Genomic DNA, 22,402 nt, shown 5'->3' with positions numbered 1-22,402 from the left:
TCGAAACATGTACTGAGGTGAGTTTTTTCCTTACTGTTGGGATATGGGGAGAGGGTTGAGACGATTACTTATGTATTTGTTGACATTAACTTCGACGGTCAACATGGACACGGAGCATTTGATTTGTAATGTGGAGTGTTGCCGTACGCAACCGATGATAACAAATACCCTGCGTACGACTTGGCCTCGCAAAACACAGTTCGAAAGAGGTTATGGTGGCACACAGTCCGTACAGACCGCCATCTGTTGCTACGACGTTCAAGTTATACCGTACACGTTCTCAAGTTCAGATTGAACGCCTTGAATAATAGGCAACTTCTCTGACATAAAAGCTGAAACTCGCTTCAAATCGCTGACTCATCAACAGTGACGTCATAACATACTTTGGAATGAACACCCAGTAATTACTAGGATTTGCTTCTTGGATTTCATAACTCTCTCGAAGACGTGTAAAACAGCGAATAGTGTTTTTAAAGACAACCAATATTTTATTCAAATGATTTCTGATCGAATCCCGGCTGTTTCATCAGTATTCTTATTGGACGGTAAAGTTACTTGAAATTAAAAAAAAAAAAATCAATTACCGACTGTGTTTCAACAAAGGAAGCTGCTTAAATCCTGGAAGACTGTATGCAATTTTTGGAAAATTGGTAAGACAAATTTTCTCTATATTATTAATAATAATAATAATAATAATAATGGATTTATTTAAGCTGGCAGAGTTAAGGCCATAAGGCCTTCTCTTATACTCAACCAGGATTAAAACTTGCTTACATAGTTGAACATAAAACTGGATCGGAATTATGTAATTACATACTGATACAATTTAGGTACATAATGAGATCAAAAGAGGTAGTTACATAAAAATTTACCTCATAAAATAAAAATAAACATAGTGGAATACATATTAATTTTGTTAGAATCAAATACGAATCTAAAAACAAAAGCCGATAATTCAATTAAAAAAATATACACAGTAAAAATAAAAATAAACACATTAGTATACATATTAGTATTAGATTACAATTAAGTAGGATTTACATAATTAAACCAGAAACCGACAATTGAATAAAGTGTACACAAAAATAGATTAATAATAAAAAAACAACACAGTGGGATACATATTGGCGTTAAGTGATAAATAAACACGATTTACATGATTACACAATAAAAATAAGAAACAAAAAAAAAAATAAATAAAAAATAAAAATAAATACAGTGGAACACATTCCATTAAATATTTACAACGCGTTAGGTCTGGCAACTCATCATAAGATATTTTTCTAATTTATATTTAAAGGAAATTAAAGTTCGGCAGCCCTTGACTTCAGGCGGCAGAAAATTCCAGTGACGAGAAGTAGCAACAGTGAAAGATGAAGAATAAAGAGATGATGTGTGGAGTATTTCTAGCGTGGTATCATATTGTGACCGAGTATTTAAGTTATGATAGCGAGAAAGACTGTAGAATCGGACAGATAAGTAAGAGGGAGGGAGTAGATGAGGAAGTAGAGTATATTGGCACTGTAAAGTTCCTATATTTATGAAAGAATAGTTGTGAGAAATACTGAAAACGCTAAAACCCTTATTTCTGTCAAATCTTGGTTCTCGTAGTACAACTGCACAATTTCATTTTTGACTTCTGTGTAACTTTGACGCTTCGGATATTAACTGTCGTAATTATTCCATCAGGCGACCACTACTGGAAACTGACCGAGGACGGCATCGCGTCGGGTTACCCACGACTCATCTCCAAGAGCTGGCCAGGCCTGCCCGGCAACATCGATGCCGCGTTCACATATCGAAACGGGAAGACCTACTTCTTCAAGGGGGCTCAGTACTGGAGGTACGTCGGGAAGAAGATGGACGGCGACTATCCGAAACAAATATCTGACGGATTTACTGGAATTCCAGACAATATCGACGCAGCTCTCGTCTGGAGTGGCAACGGAAAGATCTATTTCTTCAAGGGTAAGTATATTCTGGCTAATATATAATGTACTTTTATGTAGATTTCTCTATCTAGAAGTCAAGATCAAAATAATTATAAAATCATTTACGTTTTCGAAGATAATATGAAATGTAACAAAAATACAATGTAACAATCAGGTCAGTTCTGGAATCAGAGAGTGGTTTTCGAAATTGGCTACAACTCGTGGAAAAAGTCTGTATAATGTGTTAAAATGTAAGTGGTCACATATGAAGAAGCGCCTACAATATGCCAGACAGGTATGTATGCGAGTATCTTAATTTGTTCACACCTCTGCACTGATGTAAGTGTGAATACAAGAAACGTATTTACAATTAAACGAAATATTTGTCTTTAAATTTAACTTCAAGTGAAAGAATACTAAATTCTCTATACCTACTTAAAAAGTAATAAATGGACTGAATAAAGAAGTTAAATGTGTCGTTAACATATTCCTCTCGAGAAAATACATTTGTAATAATCCTTTAAATTGACTGAATTCGTTTTAATAGACAGTAATGGCAAAAAAAAAAAAAAAAAAACCGGACCGACCCTTGTACCTGATTTCAGAGCCTTGTTCACTCCAGAGCACGATAGACTGGTAACTAAGACTTTCGTGGTTCGAATCCTGCCTGGGAAGGAAACTTTTTTTTTTGTTCCTTATTAAAATTTATTCCCAATACTTTTCGATTGTAGCGATATTTTACTACTTAATTAACTTATTATTCCCAGAACATGAATTTTACCAGCAATCGAAAAGTAATGGGAATAAATTTGAATAAGGAAAAAAAAAAGTTTCCTTCCCAGGCAGGATTCAAACCACGAAAGTCTTAGTTACCAATCTATCGTGCTCTGGAATCAACAAGGCTCTGAAATCAGCTACAAGGGTCGGTCCGGTTTTTTTTTGCCACTACTGTACATTGATGATTATTGTGTAGTATGGCTTCATAAATAAACCTCACATGAACAATATTCCAATCCTTCTGTTTAGATTTATACAGGGTAACACTACGAGAGAAAAAGTGAATAGATCAGGAAGGAACTCGCAATGGGGAACTTCAACACCAAGTTTGAAAACCAGAAAAAAAAAGATTGAATGAATAGCTACATTAGTCTCTTATCAGACTACCGCATTCCAAAGATAAAGTTGAATTATACTTCCTGTGGAAGAAAAATCATACAATTATAATAATGATGTGATGATGGTGGTAGAGGTTGAATCTGAAAAAGAAATAGACGCAGTCATTTTTCCCGTTAAATGATATAAGATATTTAGTAATTTCTCTCAGACTCAATTTTTACATGTGACAGTAAAATGTAATTAGTAATTACTAATATTTAATGTGCATCAAGTTTCGGTGAAAATTATTTCACGCACAATGAAGTTATTTGAGGATTCAGATAATTTTGTAAGGTTGTTTTCTTTACGGGAACCGGTATGGTGTCTCGGAATTTTACGAGAAATTACAGTCTGATAAAGGAATGGTTAGTCTAAGTTGGTACACGGTCACTTTTGAAATACAGGAAAAGTTTTACGTGGTGAATATCATTCGGATGCCACACCTCGCAAAACCTTCGTTTATCTAAGGAAACTAAAGCAGAAATGATCGTCATCTGTACGATGTTCTTTGACTCATATCACACACTGGTGACATCAGAGTAACCACAACATCCCTTGGGATAACCTATGATGACAAGCCTAACTGGCCGGTACTTTCCGAGATTCAACTGACATGTCATGAAAAGCACCGGAGTTCGATTCCCTAAAGATCCCGTGAGATAGGCCTATGTACCTGATGATGAAAACAAGTTATTAACACTTCTTTGATGTATGGTAGGCCTACTTCGCTTTCCATCGTCATCCTTGTTCCACTGTTGTACTGTATTGTATTGTATTGTATTGTATTGTATTATATTTTATTTATTAACATTCCATAGTATTCATACATTGTTTTACAACTAGAATATGGAACAAGTCAAAAAACTTAATACTATTATAAAATCTTAATTTATAGTCACAGTCTAGATGAAATATATACAGATGAGATTTACTACTAGTACAACACAAAGTTTTAGTATCAATTTCATGAAGTGTTATTGAATGTCATGAATTCACCAACAGAATAGAAAGCGTGAGAAATTACGTACTTCTTTAATTTGGGCCTAAATAATCTTATGTTTTGAGTTTCATTTTTTATATCGATAGGGAGGCTATTAAAAAATTTTACTGCCATATAACGCACTCCTTTTTCATAGCACGATAGTCTTGCCGATGGAGTATGAAAGAAAATTTTTTGACAAGTATTTATGCTATGAACTGTTGAATTTGTTACAAAATTTTCACGATTACATACGAGGAAGATTATTAATGAAAAGATATACTGACAAGCCATGGGCATTATTTGTAGTTTTTTAAAAATAGTCCTACACGATTCGCTAGATTTGGCACCTACTATTATTCTAATTACTCTTTTTGTAATAGAAATATATTGTTACTATCTGTGGAATTTCCCCAGAATATTATTCCAAAACTCATTACCGAGTGGAAGTATGCAAAGTATATTGTTTTAAGGCATTGATATTTACTATCTTTTCCATAGATCTAATAGCAAAACAAGCTGAATTTCAAGCCTTTATCTTCAAACAAACTTCTCACCATCACTAAATAGCCTGTAATTGAAAAGGAATATTAAATAAGGAAATGAAATTTCTCGACGTTCCCTCAGGTTTTAACAACATTCTCTCAGTTCAGGCGTTAATCTAATCTGCTGTCTTCGTGATTACAGGAACCAAATTCTGGAGATTCGACCCATCGCAGAAACCACCCGTTAAGAGTACGTATCCCAAACCAGTGTCCAACTGGGAAGGAGTCCCCGACAATCTGGACGCGGCTCTTCAGTACACCAATGGATACACCTACTTCTTTAAACGTGGCCAATATTACCGATTCAACGACAGGAGTTTCTCGGTAAGTCATCTCCAACAAGGCAGAATTTAACATCTCCTTTTAATAGATACGAGATAAGAATTGTTTCTGATGCTGTGAAAATCGATGTTCAAGATCGATATCTATTTTATAATGCCACATCTTTACTATTTATATATCTATTTTCCATGGTCTAGAGGAAAATCTTTAATTTGGGACTTCACTTGCGTTGACACTCTAGCTCCATCTCACTTGCCGAATACCTCCAGACGCGCAGCATCTGCTGCTGAATTAGCTGTGAAAAAATAGTCAATAAGTATCCTCATCTTTTAGACAATTATATCTTTGTCCCCTTTGCTGTGGAGATCTTCGGTCCTGGGAGTCATGACGCTAAAGTTTTGGTATCTCAAATCGACCAAATTTTGATCTCCATTACTGGTGATCGTCGTTGCACTACTTATTTGCGTCAGCGTTTAAGTATTGCAATTCAACGCGGAAATGCAATGAGCGTTTTGGATACTCTTCCCGAGTCCAGCCCTTTGGATGAATACTTTCTCTTGTAAAATTTATTTAGTATAGATAGACATTTTTAGAAATAATTAATTTTTTATATAATTCACTTTTCCAATATAAGAATTTAGCTATTCTTCAATAACAGTTGAATGATGAATTATTATCCGAACTTTGAATATCATATTTTTCAACATAAAAATCATGGGAAATATATTATACTCTGTAGTTTTTGAAGCAAAGCAGGAGGTTTCACGGATTTTGCTGTGATGGTAACGTTTTATTACTATGGCTTTTAATAACTGGTTTTTTTTTCTATTTCTTCTTCTATGTACAGTATACTTTTTTCCTAGTTCAACAAAGAGAGGGTTGGGAAAAGGGGTGAGTTTATAAACTGCAGAGAGGGTTGCATCATATAGGAATGGGATGGGTGTGGGAGAAAGGAGAGAATAACAGGAGGAATGTATGGCGTAATGTGAAGATGCGATTAATTGATATCCAGAGGCAAGAGATTGAGCTCCAATGTTCAAAAAAGTCCTCACTACATTTACAATCAGATCTCATGCTTAACTGGGGGAGGTGTGACTACATAAACTCTTGTAACAAAGACAGCAGAGCAGGTTTAGCGTGGCTAAGATTGGGGGCATGGAAGGGTAATAAAATTGTCAACGAAGAAGGGGAGCGTCTTTGTCCGCTTTGCAAAGAAAAGGATTCCTATAAGCATATTTTATTACTGTGTGTCGAATTGGAACATGTACGGAGACAATATCTACACCCTCGATGCTAAGTCAGAATAGGAGTTCGCTTGCATGTCTTGATCTCATGAGGAATAGAGAATGGGAACAAAAGACTGGATTGTTCCTCTTGAAGGCGAGAAAGTTTAGAACTTCAGCTGTTGAAGTTTGTGACGCGAACTGAGGAAGGGATAATAGTAGGCCTATCCACCCAACTGTACACTTTTATGTCTTTTAGGTTAGGATATATTATATAATGTGTTTTATTGTGCCATTTCCATTTTTAATATGTGTGTTCTTTTAGAGAGTAGTTGGATGTAATCATAGATGGGGGGACCTACAAAGGAGGACTTGTTTTGGGTACAAAGCACGTACGGTCAGAAGACCCGTGAATTGGACTTTAGAGAAAATTATGATAATATAAAATCTGTATGTATAATATCATTCAATAAATCCATCCATCTATCTATATTTCTTCCACTTCTTTTCTCCTGTAGGCTATCCATCGTTCTTCCACGTGTATTTCTTCTTATACTTATTTTTCTATTTTCTTGAGAGAATTTTGAACCCATCACAGATATTCCGAAACAGTAGGACTTCCTAGTCATGTCACGTGTCACTGCAAGGGGAGTCTGTACTGCCTATCCCAGCAATGTAAATTTCATCTAATTTAGGTGCACTTTTCTCAGGACTTACATAAGATACACATTTGAAATTTTTAGGGGTTATTCTTCAAGTATTATTGTATGTAACAGGCTAAAATTACGGTCTTTATCTTTTATTACTCTGCTTTACATTGATGGGATGGCAGTACAGACTCCCCTTAAGATAACACAGGACAAGAGACATGTGAGAGACAGATGTATCTCCGACTCATAACAGGCAATCGCATGACGTGTGAAATTCTAATTGAGGTATTCATTGGTTGCAGGTGGACTCTGCAGACCCTGCCTTCCCGCGAGCAGCTGGTCCATGGTGGTTCGGATGCAAAGCGGAATCTAGTGGCAGTGGTAATAAAGGGTGGTTCCTGGCCGGGTCCTTGTACCCGGGGCTGTCAGGGGCTGAGGTTGGGGATACGGCGCGAAGACCCTCCAGGGGGGATGACGCAGATCCCCATAACACTGACGTGGACGATATCATATTAGATGCAGGTGAGGAGAGACAACATCTCCGAGACGTGGCCAGGGCCTTGCTCCCGGCGGCCACGTCGGCTTTCTACTGGTTACGCCAATTAATGAAGGGCCTAACTGACCTCAGCGTCCAGCCTAACAGTAACACGGAGTGGATAAATGTACCTTAACACGTTCAAGTCCGCCGGTGGGCTTAGGTCGCGTAATGTCGCGGGGACTCTCAAGTCCTGAATCGCATTCGGCTCGGCTCGGCTGCAGTTTTCAACAAATTGGAGGCGTTTCCTTGAGGTTCGATGATTTTAATGAAAGAAAGCGTAAGTTAGAATCCAGAAAATTTCAAGGGAACTAAGTTTTAGGGCAAGGGACTGATTTTGACCTTCAGTTCAACGCACTGATCGAATAAGTATCAGAACTCAAAACATATACGATTTTAAAAATAATCAAGAGTTTTCTATTTACGAGTGATAGTTACCATCTGAGAGATGTAAAATTTGCTTACTCTGACAGTGCATGTCGCTCCTAAACTTAACTCCGCTGGCTTGCTTGAAGAAGTTAAGGGTATATGTACGTGAACGACCACAAATATTATCAGAAAATACAGGCTCTAAATTTCTAAAATTGTATAAGAAAATGAACTCCCAATCCGACAAAAGTTACATGGTACTACAAGACTTAATAGAACTTAAATATGTGATAAAAGTATAAAAAGGTTTACTGATAATATTTTTCAAACCAGTTTTATCAGAGTATGAAAAAAAATCTGCAGTTACATCATTTGGTAAGCATAACATTGTTATGGTCTCTCTGACATCTTTAATATTTTTCCTGCATGTAATAAACACTTATTTCTGAAAAGTAGACTACTCTCAGACATCTAGAGTTGTTTATTTTAATACAGTTGATTTTTTATTTATCCTATATAAAATATATTAAAATTTACATAATGTTTTGTGACCTAATTTTTTTTTATATTTACAAAGAAATGGGCATTATTGTAGTCTATCTTTTGCATAAATTCATGTTAAATCAGTGTACAACATTTCAGAATTCTGTCTCTAATGGTTGTTGAGTTATGAAATAATATGTGTGAAAATTTTCAAATTTTGGAAAATTTAATTTAAAGTAAAAAGTGGATTCTTAAAAATAATATTAGTAACCTTTTTATACTTTTATCAAATATTTAAGTTCTAATAAGTCTTGTTGTGGTACCTTGTAATTTTTGTCCAATTGTGAGTTCATTTCCTTATAAAATTTTAGAAATCTATAGCCTGCATTTTCAGATAATAATTGTGGTCGTTCACGTACATATATCCTTAACTTTACTGACTAAATTGAAAAGTTCTGACCCTTAACCTCGATTAGAGGAACGATCTTTCTCCAAGTTCACAGTCCTTTTGTCACAAGCATGATCGGATCGGAGAAAAGAAAACACGAAAAAAAAAGGACGATGTGAATTGTGCCGATTTCTGTTCTTAAATTTGTATAGAGATAAAAATGAGAGTGGATATTTTAAAAAGGGTTCCCGCAGGTAAAGGGGAGAGGCAAAACACTTCCACAATGAATATTTATCCTGAACAAAATTAACTTCAATATAATTGCAATACCGTACATTCTTTTTTACTAGTAGCATTGTGACAGTCGCTCCATACTAATACAATCACTGACATTTTATCACATTAACGTATCCCCATCCTCGCCTTTGCAGCCCTTATATTTTTTTAACAAAGATAAAAATTTGTTTCTTCAAGTTTGCAAGAAACTGAAAATGATAATAAGCGCATGCATGTAGCTATAATTTAGTTGTAGAAGTAAGATAGATATTTATTTCTTGCAATGGCTGTTGCTAGGGTAACCAGATAAGTTCACTAAATAATACAAAGTACTTGCCTCATTCAAATCAAATAAGTTACATTCACTCCTTCCGAAGAAAGATAAATCACCAAGGAATCTAATAAGTGCCCTCTACATTTTTGTTACACGTACACTAGCACAGAATAAATATAAGTAAATTATTTAGTATATAACCACCCCACACAACACAAACAAGCTGCATTCCGAACAATGGTACACAGACTACTCAACATACCAATGAACCAACAGGATTACAACGAAGAGCTAAACACAATCAAATACATAGAACAAGAAAACGGATACAACCCTAACCTAATAGACAACATAATACGTAAGACAAAACAAAACCACAAAAAACATAAAAATACAACACAAACACAAGAACACAAAAAATATATCACACTAACATACGAAAACAAAATCACACACAAAATTGCAACCTCATTCAAGAAATTAAATTACAACATCGCATACAGAACAAATAACACTCTACAAAAACATCTCCACAAACAAACAAATATAACCACACAGGCGTATACAAACTCAAATGTAACACCTGCAACAACTTCTACATAGGACAGACAGATAGATCGTTTCAAACACGTTACAAAGAACACATCACAGCCATAACAAAATTACAAAACACCTCCACATATGCAGAACACATCACAAATGCTAACCACACCCACAGAGACATCAACACAGACATGGAAATATTATCCATCCAACCAAAAAGCCAGAAACTAAACACACTAGAACAATATGAAATATACAGACACACGAAAACACACCCCAACGAAATTCTCAACACACAACTCAACTTCAAAACACACACACTCTTTGACTCTACATTACACCACACGAACACACCCTCACAGGAAACAGAAGAATTGGCGCCAAGGCCAACAACAACCAGTTCTGAGGATGACCCATAAATAGGTCGAAATATGTAAACGAGGTACGTTGAAATTTAACACAGGAAAGTCTTACCATACATATTCCGAAGTGATACAGTGTTAAAAGTTGTGTAATCAAGATGTATATAATTTGTATTATTCTGTGCCACTGCTCGATTATTTTCTTTTACAGTGATAATTATTGAAATTATCTGGTTACCTTATGTCAAATATTTTAATAACTAACTTGTCTTACATTAAATTTCTTAACTGAAGAATGTCTACCCTCACGCCTTGTATTGCAAGTGGTGGATGTTTCAGGGGGATCGCATGCAAATCTCAGTAGTATTGTAATAGTTGCCTGCATGATGAAATGTGATATGATATGGGATTATTTGAATGCCTGCGTCAGGGTTGGACTATGTACAACACAACACGGAATTGTGAATGAGCCTAACTAATGTCGGCATTTCCACATAAGTTATTCTTACTTGTTTATTTTGCTTTAAACAAGATAAGTATTTCCATTCATAGTGTATCGTTTTGTCATGAAAATTTCTCTATGAGAAGAAATTATATTTTCGATTCTCTGTTTGCCTATTTTTCCTCTATGGCTTATCAGTTCATAATCTCATCATCTACTTTCCGTTATTCTGTTGTCTTCCAACTACAGTTTTGTTCTGATAAATTAAATTTTCCTCTATATTTCTGAATATTTTCCATTCAAGATTCTCTGTTTGCCTATTTTTCCTCAATGGCTTATCAGTTCATAATCTCATCATCTACTTTCCGTTATTCTGTTCTCTTCCAACTTTAGTTTTGTTTTGATAAATTAAATTTTCCTTTATATTTCTGAATATTTTCCATCCAAGATTCTCTGTTTGCCTATTTTTCCTCTATGGCTTATCAGTTCATAATCTCATCATTTACTTTCCGTTATTCTGTTCTCTTCCAACTTTAGTTTTCTTCTGATAAATTAAATTTTCCTCTATATTTCTGAATATTTTCCATCCAACATTCCAAATTTCAATGTTCACCATCACTTTCTTCTCTCTGTAACCAACATCGTCATGCTTGGTTGAAAATATGCGTGGATGTAATCTCATTTCATTACATGTTTGTTCAAAACTAATTGACTGTATCTTCATTACTGCTTCGTTTATATTCTGTATTGTCCTCATAGATTGCAATTTTCCGTTTAAGAAATGTTAACACCGTACATATCGAGATTCAGAATTTATATTTTTTATTTCCTTGAGTTATTTTCCACGTTTTAAGTGCCAAATAGTTTTGTTTTCCGTCTTCTCTCAATTCTGGATTTTCCTTAGTTCAACATTAACATCTTCTCAATGTTTCTTTTATTGGAATACAAAATCTACTTATTTATTCGATCCTCAAATATTAACTTTATACCATCTTCAGTCTAACTGGACCTTTTCCATTAGGAGAATTACCTCAGACCAATTTAACTTGTCAGTCATGTCACAATATAATTCATTTCATCCCATTGCTTGTATGTTGCAAAGTTCCCTTATATACTTTTTCACACAATGCCATTCAATCGTTCTCAAGATCATTTCTATTATCTATAGTGTTCGCATCGAGCCATTAGTGTTAGGCCTCAATAAAACATTAATTTCACATTAGAAGGAAATATATGTAGACTTATCTAAAACACGTTTCCAAATGTCTCAAATATATTTTCTTCTGCTTTGTTTCCTCCTCTTCTTCAAGTGCTAGTTTACAGAAAACTACTCTCTCGAGCCCTTCTTTCAGTGGCCCACACTTCGACACTCCGTTGGTCGACACATGCTTATAATTTTGTACATTCTTTCCAGTGTTCTTAATATCTTCTCATTATAACTACCGATCGTCTCTGTGTAAATATTTCCTACCATTTTATCTCTAACAGTTACCGTAACTTATTTATTTTCTAAAAATTTTCACTTATGCAACTTCAGTATTATTTATTTTATTGTTTTAATTTTATTTAGTTGAACTTTTAATATGCAGGGAAACCTCTCTTGATATTACATTATTAAGTGTTAGTATTTCTATTTGTGTGTTACCCAGAATTACGTACTGTTATGTCATAAGTAGTTGTACTTAAAAAAAAGGAAAGCAATCATTTTAACAAATGCAACCCTGACGCATGCGCAGATGCAGCATTGCGTCTGTTTACATGATATGTTTTTGTCTTTCTTGAGAATGTCACTCGCCAACTGGCCCCAGAGTCTGTCTGTAGGCACATCTGCTGCTACTGCTACTAGATTAGTCCTGCCACAAGTGCACTAACTCTGTGTGTCTCACCTTTGTGTACAACAATCACGTGCCTTCTTTCTGAGCTGGTGTAAACGAGTCTTAGGTTCAAAGTCTAGTTCGTAATCCAAAAGACAAACTATTTGTTGAATTTATAGCAACTTCAATGACGATATGATTTTATACAGAATTTTGGTGAATATAATCATTTAAATTAATTATTAATAAATAGCTTTTCATTGTAATGACATAACTAACAGTAGTGCTTCATGGAAAATAATTATTTTGATAACATAAACTTTACGAAATATACTAATTTAGCTTACTTACATTGCATTAGATAGACTTATAATGGACAGCTGATACGGTATAAATTCATTATAAGATACGTAACTATTAATTCTTTATTTTGTGCTTATTTTCAACTACAAACGTTATCCAGAGAAATTACTTTTATCTTACATTGACGATAGTAAATAATATGGTGGAACGATAATGATGAAGGAAGTCGAAGTACTCATACTAGCTCCGTCCACCCCAAGGCTCTACCCAGGATCGAACCCCGGTTTGGCCGTGGATTACCTGTTCTTCGCCTTGCTGACAAAAAGAATGGTCTGCTGTCGCTAAAGAAACTAGAAAAACACATTTATTTCATAGCAACGGGAAGGTAATATTCAGAACGACTCAGGCCCATTATCTTGTATAATATTGGAGCTTCCTTCCAGGGTAAAGAATTATGCTATCACCCATTTCCTTGTCCTGTGGTCATAGATCAGGGAGATCTGCCTTCCTGCTATGCAAGAGCCTTCAGTAAAGTTTCATCTTTACTGTTATATTATTGTCATTTTTTTTTAAATTTTAATTACAAAGTGTTACAGGATAGACTACTTATTTTGTGTAGGAGTATCGCTTCTTACAAAAATTGTGAAAATCCTTTGCTGAGCTTCAGCTAAGAATACTCGAACTTTGCTAAGTATTGGCAAGATGTATTTTAAGTTAGTTTTTACCCATAAGCATTAAGTCTTTTGGTTTAAATTTTGAACATAAGAACTTATACTTCTCAATAGCACCAGCTCTTTAGGAGAAACAGAATATCTTGTATAAGGTCAGAATATATTACGTACCGTATGTTCACGAAGAAAGAATGCAGTTTGAGATAAGCAGAGGACTTTGAAACATTCAATCTTATCATTAAATGAAGTTTAACACATTCCAATGTAGTTTCATGAACGGAGCCACAGATAATACATATTGTGGTACTGATGATGTATGCAGATCTTGCTTTAATTTTTATGCTCGGTTTTAATACAACATAACTTCACTTATTCCTTTCCTCTTATGTCAGTATAAAAGATAAAGCAATGCATATTTAACAAGGTCTAGAATAGTGATTCGACGGACTGAACTGTTGAAAATATATAAGAACAGCACGTATCTCCACACAGCAGATAATGAGGAGGGGGAAGAGAGTAGGATAGGAAGGGACTTAACTGTAGTCTATTTGTCAGAATCGTTGCAACTTGATAGTAAATAGGAACAGCCAATTTCAAATCTTTCAAAACTGAGCACTAAACTGAATCAAATAGCTGTAAAAGTTTTAAGAAATAAAGTTGTATTTGTAAAGTGTCCAGTCAATTGGGCTAGTCTGCTACATTATTCCCAATGATTGGGGGGGGGGGTGGATCCATTACAACTGTTCAGTAAATTGGACAAGCCACTTGTAATTGCGTCAAGAATTGAATTTCTTCTCCTCCCTTGGTAAAAGAAATGAAGATCTAACCTACAAAATGTGTTTTTTAATATAATTTAAAACTACAGAAAATTGTCAAACAAAATATCTGCGTACTGATAAGAGAATATTGATATAATTAATACGTAATATGAATTTTGACTTTATGAAGATATTCTGTACAAGTAAAAGAAGACAATTCAGTACCTTGATATGCAACTGTAACGTGTTTCTCTCTTCACAAACCTTCGCCACATACAGTAGGATAGATACACTTTTATTTGTAAGCGTGTGCATAATTTAAATCTCCCGTAGTGAACAGATTTTGATATGTGAATTGAGCCATTCGGTTTACCTCCTAGAACAGGTTGCTGATCGCTTATATTGTAATTTCTTGATACCATTTTATGCAAGATTGTCTAGCAACAGACAAATATGTGGTATGATGATAAGTAGAGCAACGGTGGAATTGAAAAAGCAAAAGGAAAACCGAAGTATTTGGAAGAATCATATCATGGATAAATACATAATAAAATGCGTAACTTATTGAGTTTCCCGTCTCACACGCTAGAGACGCTAATGTAGAAATTGATCTTGCTGCCATCTCTTATCTCGAGGAGAACTTATTACGTCTAGCAGCACAACAAGTGGTCAATCGAATAACTAATTACTCCATGCATCCAGCAATGCACCTGGTAGCGAGAGAGTTAAACTATATGCAAAAATATTCCCTCCCTCCCTCTTCCCCCCCCATTAGCAAACCAACCCAAACACATAAATTTTATTCCTCGCGTCTTCCACTGAAAATTCTTATTGGAGGTTAACAGGAGGATGAAAGAGACGGTCTATTTTACACTGCCTTCTAATACACAAATTAGAATACAACCAAACAAGGAGAAAAGGAAACAAAAGGTTAGATAGTTGGGATTATATTCTTTGGGTAACATAATAGACAACATCATAAGGAAGACAAAACAAAAACTCAACAAACACAAAAACACACAAAATACAACACAAACACAATAAATACATCACACTAACATACGAAAACAAAAACACACACTAGAAAAATGTTATGTTTTATTTAACGACGCTCGCAACTGCAGAGGTTATATCAGCGTCGCCGGATGTGCCGGAATTTTGTCCCGCAGGAGTTCTTTTACATGCCAGTAAATCTACTGACATGAGCCTGTCGCATTTTAGCACACTTAAATGCCATCGACCTGGCCCGGGATCGAACCCGCAACCTTGGGCATAGAAGGCCAGCGCTATACCAACTTGCCAACCAGGTCGACACACACACAAGATCGCATCCTCATTCAGAAAACAGAAATACAACATAGCATACAGAAAAGAAAACACACTACAAAGACATCTCAACACACAAACAACACAAACAAATAAATACAACCACACAGGCGTATACAAACTCACATGGAATAGTTGCGACAGTTTCTACATTGGACAGACAGGCAGATCATTCCAAACTCGATACAAAGAACACATTAAAGCAATAACCAGAGGACACAATACATCTACATATGCCGAACACATAACTAATGCTAACCACACATATAATAACATAAATACAACATGGAAATCCTACACATACAACCCAAAAACCAAAAACTCAACACACTAGAACAATATGAAATATACAGACACACTAAAACACACCCCAATCAAATTCTCAACACACAGATCAATTTCAGAACACACACACTATTTGACACAACTCTTCATCATACGAACGCACCCACACAACAGGCAACGAAGTTCGAGATGACACCGAGATCTAGTAGGCTCTGAGGATGGTGTCGAATAGCACCGAAACAGCTGTAAGCCGCACATGCTTACATAATTAGCACGAGTAAGATCGCCATTTAATCAATTATTTACTACTTAGATAGTTGAATTTATTATATTACTATTACTTTACAATATATTCAACAACACTATATTTTTGCAACGTCCATAAACATCACTGTTTAAACATACACTGCTTATACACAGTATCACTTATGTCCACTTCTTTGCAAGTTTCTAGCTGCCATCTTGTCTTCTCAACCACCGCCACTAACGGATAAGTAGAGAACTCTGGGTAACCTACCCATCACGTAGTTCTAATGGTCACCACCTTATTTGGTCCCCCAGCCGTAAGATGGTGCTGATCGCAGTTTCGCATCCTATTATATATTTATCCATGGCCATACCATCTCCGATTTGTCCACTACAAATACTGCTCGGTGCCAAACTGATCTTTTGATGAGAAGCCGCTAGTTGAAAGAGTTTCAATTGTGTGGATCTCTGCCTTCATTCACCACAGTGCCGCTTGAACTTTGTGGAATAATTCAAGTGTAGCTCAGTTGGCAGAGAGCTGGCTTACGATGGCTGCGGACCCAGGTTCGAATCTTGGCAATGGCAGAGTAGTATTTGTGTTGAACAAAGCCGAGGTTCCCGAGGATTTTTCTCGGGTTTCTCTCCATCATTCTACCATCACTTTACATTTATTTTCAATATTCATTATCATCACTTCAATAGTATTTACCTGAAACTGCGGAGGTGGAAGGACACCACAGTGGGACTATATCGGAGTCTTAAGACGTACAGATAGCTTCACACGGCTGAATCACTAGTCACTATATCTAAAGCGAAACCGTTCAGACTTCGAAAAGGAGCGGTAAGGCACAATAAGCCCACTATAATGTATTATATGCTAGTTTTTTTACCTCTTTTTCGTATATAAAAAAGGTAGGCAGCTCGAAAAAATGAACTTCTGGCAATTTTTTTAGGAAAAATACAGTATATGAAATTAATCTCGTCTCTTAAACGAGCGGTTGATAATAGCAAGAATAGGCCTACAAACTCCAAGTCAGAACTTTTTTGAATGGTATGAAATAATTTATAAAACTGTATTTTCAATTATATAATGTGAACAAACCTTCCGCTGTGACACTGAAGGTTGCATTTCTGGCCAAAAATCCAGTAGATTTGCGTTCAATTCCCAGTATGAAAGTGAGAGTCCTAGAAATTAAACCACAGATGCTGAATTTGTAATTAGGAACGATATTACTTGTGCCATTTTAATAATAATAATCGCAATGGTTTTACTCCGCACTTTGATGTGATTTGCGCTGTTGTACCGCAGCTTCTATTGGCTCCCGCTCACATATCGAAGACTGTACTTGTTTATACCACTGTAAGGAATGGCTCTTTGCATGTTGAGTGTAGCTACGCATGCTAGACATCTTGCTGTTCCTGTAGCTAATACACACCCGTCTTTGGTAAGGTCTATCTCGGACCTTACTGAAGTTTTTTACAGGTTTATTTAGCAAGTAAATAAAAACGAGGAATTCAAAAAATTAAAAAAAACTAACAGCCGAATTTCGCATATCACCAGGTAAACGCACACGCCATCGTACACATCAAGGTTAATGATAGAAAATTCTAGTGAAGGTTATGTTTAAAGAGACAGACATTTTTACATCAAACGCCATTTTGGGTTACAGAACGGAAAGATTCCCAAATGGACGGGACGGAGATTTAGTTAAAATACATACAAACAAACAAAGTAAGTTGAGACTACAAATGAAGTGCACAGTAAGTGGCCATAGAGAGTGCAAGGCAGGCAGAATGGGGTAAGTTGACGAGTGTGTAACGGGGAACAGACCCTTACCTAATTGTGACCGATTAATCGAACAGCGGACGCGAGGAACCAACCGCGAGACGAGAATGGAAGAAGCTACAACGGAAGCAACACGACGTCCAGAAGCGGCATTCTGGTGATCGGGGTGGCCAGTCTCCTGATCACGTGGAGCAGATCGTCCTGAACTCCGACCGTCGTCTTACCTCTAATTTATTACGTCACAACAAGAGCGGAGTCCACGACAAGACATAGCTCAGGTATACAGGTTGCGCGCTGACCGGTAGGTGGGATAAGATGATGCACGAAATGGTTCTCAACCCGAAGCCCGCGCACATGTAGCAATAATGTTCAATGTTAAGAAATGTATTTATTTTTATTGATAGAGATAAATGTGAGTCATGCGCAGTAATGTTCCATATAACAGGACATTAAAATTTGTCAGTCAGTAATTTAAATTCATCAGATTTAGACCTCCTTAACTTTCTGTTAAAGAATCTCTGTCACTTAAGGCTTATTCACAATGAAAATTAAACATAACGTAAGCGTTAACTTAACGTTACAGTAAAATCAAGAAGTCATACCATCATTCACGATGGGAACATAAACATAACAGCAAACATACTTGGTAACCATGGAAACATAACAAAGACGCCATTTCCTCATATTCTGTCGTATACATCAGCGCTACACGATTGTGTTCTGTTTGCAAATCACGTAAGCATAAGCATGAAAGTTTGGAGTTTGCAAACTTTCATGTTAACGTCTTACGGTAATGTTAATGTCAGTGTTTATGTGAATCATTGTGAATGATCCCATTTGGTAACGTGGGCGCAAACTTCTGTGTTTATGCTACGGTTATGTTTAATTTTCATTGTGAATGGGCCTTTAACATCTTCATGGAAATGTAAGAGATAGTGTCAGATGTAAATGTTTAGCGCGTAAAGTATTCTCATTTTATGAATTTGTAATTGACTTCAACTTCCTTTAAATTTATTTTTTAACTTATCATAGATACAGATGTGCAATGAGGGACATAGTTGTTGAGCGACTCGAGTATCTTCTAAGACAGGACTACCACTGCTCCGAGCCGACGATGATGAGATATTCTGTTTAAGTGTTACAGTTTATATTGAGAATTAATTAAAATTTTAGCCTCTTATGAAACGCGCTATAGATTTTGAAATATTTTCGCCCGCTCAACAATTATTACGTCTCTCATTGTACAGATTATATGAGAGTTAAGTTCTTCAGAGTTACCGCATAATCTATAAATTTGTTTATGTAGAGATGTGGCGTACCAATTGGGTTGAGAAACGTGATTATTGATTTCGAGGTGATCAGATTTACTCTCGAAAATAATAATGCTTTACTTTGAAGCCTTGGACTCAGCTGTTTACCAATGAATAAACCAAAGAAAGGAATATTCAATATACTAAGTCCTTAAAATATTGGCACAACATCAATTTGCAGATTTCTGGTATCCAGGAGTCTGCAATGCTTAATTGTGAATGGATATCTCGAATTATTTTGTTACATATACATATAAGAGTTTAATTAGAATTTACAATATATTGCGTCATCTTTCCCCTACGGTTCGGCAGTGAATGTTGCAGCTAGATACGAACCAGAGAATTTAAAATCTTATACTGTGATAAAAATGAAGAACAATATTTGAAATCTGGTTTTATTCACGCAATTTAATTGTACTTAATCTAGCATACAACGTTCAAAAAAGAGAACCTGGACAGATATACCTTCTGTTTATTGAAATGGACTTTTCTTGCTCTGTCTTTCCCCTTTTGTGCTGTAAAGTGATCAACCGGAAGCAATATATGAAGATAGAAGACTCAAGCCCGTCTTAGATCTGCGAAACTCGTGCCTTAGCAGCTAATGAGCAACACATATGAAGCGGTTATAGGTGGGAGAGAGGATTTAAGCCTTCCTAGTCAGGGAATCTATCTGGCACACTTACAGAAAACAGCCATTCCTCTTGCAGAAGCATTAGGTCCTGAGTTTCCATTTGGAATCTATAAAAAGCTGTATATGAAATGAGCAACCTGATACTTTCAAATGATTAGAAATTATAATGGTAATAATGATGATGATATTATTATTATTATTATTATTATTATTATTATTATTATTATTATTATTATTATTATTATTATTATTACGCGGACTCCTCTCAATCGCGGACATTTTAAAATTCCCCTGCAAAATAACATTGGCCCTTATGATAAAATTCTTCCAAATAGCGGACATTATCAATAACGGACGCGGACACTGAAATGTATCTCCCAACAACAATTAAAACTTCCAAATAACGGACAGCCTGAAAGAAAAAAAGAAGAAAAAAATACGGTTGTAAATTAAACGGAATTCTAACGGAATTCTTTGCAACATTCATTATTGTGCCTTTGAACGTTCTTGTACTTTATTGAAGGTAAACAGCACAGTTGTTAGTTGTGATATTGTACGTGAGCAGTCCGTACTTTCTTAGTTTGTCAAGTTGAGTGTTCGGAAGTACAGTCATATTAAAAATGTCACAAAAACGTAAACGTTCGTCACTAAAAGAGAAAGTGGATATTGTAAAGCATAGTGAGAAGGAGAAATTAAGTGTTCGTGAGCTGGCCACAAAGTTTAATGTGGGAAAAACTCAGGTTAGTGAAATTTTGAAAAACAATTATGTTATTTTAAAATCATACACTGAGAATGCAATTCTAGATTTCTTTGTGTGAGGTGAAGTGGTACAGTGACTGATGTTTATTTCATTTAGAAAACATTTACTGGTACGATTTCTCTCTGGATGAATACTGTAAACAATCTCACAATCTCACTGTCTACTGTACTGTACTGTAAAATATAGTGTTGAATATGTATGAGAAATTTTGATATACTGTATACATACTAACGATTTTCTAAATAGCGGACACTTCTCAATAACGGACATTCAATTTTTCCCCGGCGGTTTCCGTTATTGGGGAGTTTCACTGTACTACGATTATTACCAGTATGACACTTCGATCTTGAAATAGAAGGTTGAGTCAAATGTATTAATTTTATGGGCTAAATTTTGTTGCTACGTAATCACTACCTAAGATTAATCAAAGAGACAGAAAATCATACACATTATAAATGAGAATTTAAAGGCAGAAACATATTTTGAAATTGGGAAATAAAGCATTCTTCGAAAGAAGGGGGAAGCCGGTAAAAGAACCTTCTCTCCAAATTATCTCAAGGTAAAATTCATCGGTCGTTTTTCACCTGTGAAGTTTACTGCTTGATGAACAAATGTCCCTGCAATACGAAGGCGGAATAAGAAGAAAGTACGCTGCTTTGTTCTCAGGACTAGATATTGAAAGGATCTTGTACTGAAGAACTGTATTCCATATTAGAAGCTAACAAATTTTTTTTTGCTTTATTTATTAGTCCAACGTATAAACTTAATCACGAATGTATTGAAGTCGACATTGAGAATCGATGTAAAATTATATCAAAAACAGAATCAAATAAGAAATTATTCACATTTGGTGCGTGATTTCACCTGCAACGCAAGTCGCAGCAGATTGTATTCTGCTCTATAAATTCTTGCACTGATATGGATGGCTGTTATCTATGGGTGTGGGATGGTACAGTCAGGTTAGCTCCCAACATCGCGTTGCAACGGATCATCCGTGTGGTTTTTATTGTGTTAAGAGACAAGACAATCCTTGTGCCTTATCGTGTACGTTCTGAAGCTATGTTATGTGGAAGTGGGTGAATGAGGGACCAAATGTATGTGTGCGTGTGTTTGTTACCACATTGTATGGAATCACAGGGACTTTGTACAGATTGTATTTTCATCATCACATTTGTTATATGACGCAATGACCATAAGTCAGTTACTATTAAATTGTAATATATGAAAAGAAAATTATTAAAGTATTACATTTAAATAAAAAAAAATTGTCTTAATCACTTTCAACAGTGTCTCCCAACTGCAATCCCAGTGACTATTTCTCGATGTCAAACGTGGAAGATTTGAGTTCAAATTTATAAGTACTTGTCGAAATTAATGATAAAAAATCAGTTTTTGTTTACCAAATGAAAAAGTTAAAAAATTGTAACTGATCTCTCTTATTCAACGCCTCCTATTAAAGTAGTTCGTTGTTATGTTGATATTTTGGCTCAGCTTTTAGAGGGCCAGACTCGGAGCGGATCCTTGCACTTACTCTTGATTTGGCCCATTGTGAGACCTATACATACATACATACATACATACATACATACATACATACATACATACATACATACATACATACAATACATACAATACAATACATACATACACATACAATACAATACATACATATATACATACATACATGAAGAGTTCGCGGGAAAAATGATGAATGTCACATTTCTGTTAAGGATTAGATAATGATCTAATTGAGTCTATAACTGCAAGATGTAGTGCTGTTTCTATAGAAAATAAAGGGAAGGATTACTGTATTCGTGGTGATAGTTCTCCTTTTTACCTTTTTTCATAAGAACAACATTAAATTTCCCAGTGATCCATTGAATTAGATAATGACATCAACCTTAAGAAAACTGTGACATTCATCGTTTTTCCTGCGACTCTTCACATTTTTTTTAGTAGGTTATTTTTACGACGCTTTATCAACATCTTTGGTTATTTAGCGTCTGAATGAGATGAAGGTGATAATGCCGGTGAAATGAGTCCGGGGTCCAGCACCGAAAGTTACCCAGCATTTG

General features: G+C 35.6%; 1 protein-coding gene across 8 annotated transcripts in view; it reads left to right on the top strand.

Annotated features, from left to right (window-relative positions):
- Window positions 1–21,592, top strand: part of Mmp1 (Matrix metalloproteinase 1) — an 87,220-nt gene extending 65,628 nt beyond the window's left edge. The window contains exons 6-9 of one of the 8 annotated variants that reach the window (XM_069812751.1): window positions 1,690–1,968; window positions 4,753–4,934; window positions 7,068–7,146; window positions 17,704–21,592. In XM_069812751.1, the coding sequence (XP_069668852.1) occupies window positions 1,690–1,968; window positions 4,753–4,934; window positions 7,068–7,146; window positions 17,704–17,831 (668 nt within the window). In that variant the 3' untranslated portion in view covers window positions 17,832–21,592. Of the gene's footprint in view, window positions 1–1,689; window positions 1,969–4,752; window positions 4,935–7,067; window positions 7,288–17,290 lie in introns of all 8 variants that reach the window. The other 7 variants (XM_069812753.1, XM_069812754.1, XM_069812747.1 and 4 more) reach the window with 7 other exon arrangements.
- The last annotated feature ends 810 nt before the right edge of the window (window positions 21,593–22,402 follow it).

The sequence above is a fragment of the Periplaneta americana genome, chromosome 16 (assembly GCF_040183065.1).
Source record: "Periplaneta americana isolate PAMFEO1 chromosome 16, P.americana_PAMFEO1_priV1, whole genome shotgun sequence".
In the NCBI taxonomy this organism is placed as follows: domain Eukaryota; kingdom Metazoa; phylum Arthropoda; class Insecta; order Blattodea; family Blattidae; genus Periplaneta; species Periplaneta americana.
The sequence above is the reverse complement of the archived record's forward strand: the minus strand, read 5'-3'. Positions and strand labels throughout refer to the sequence as shown.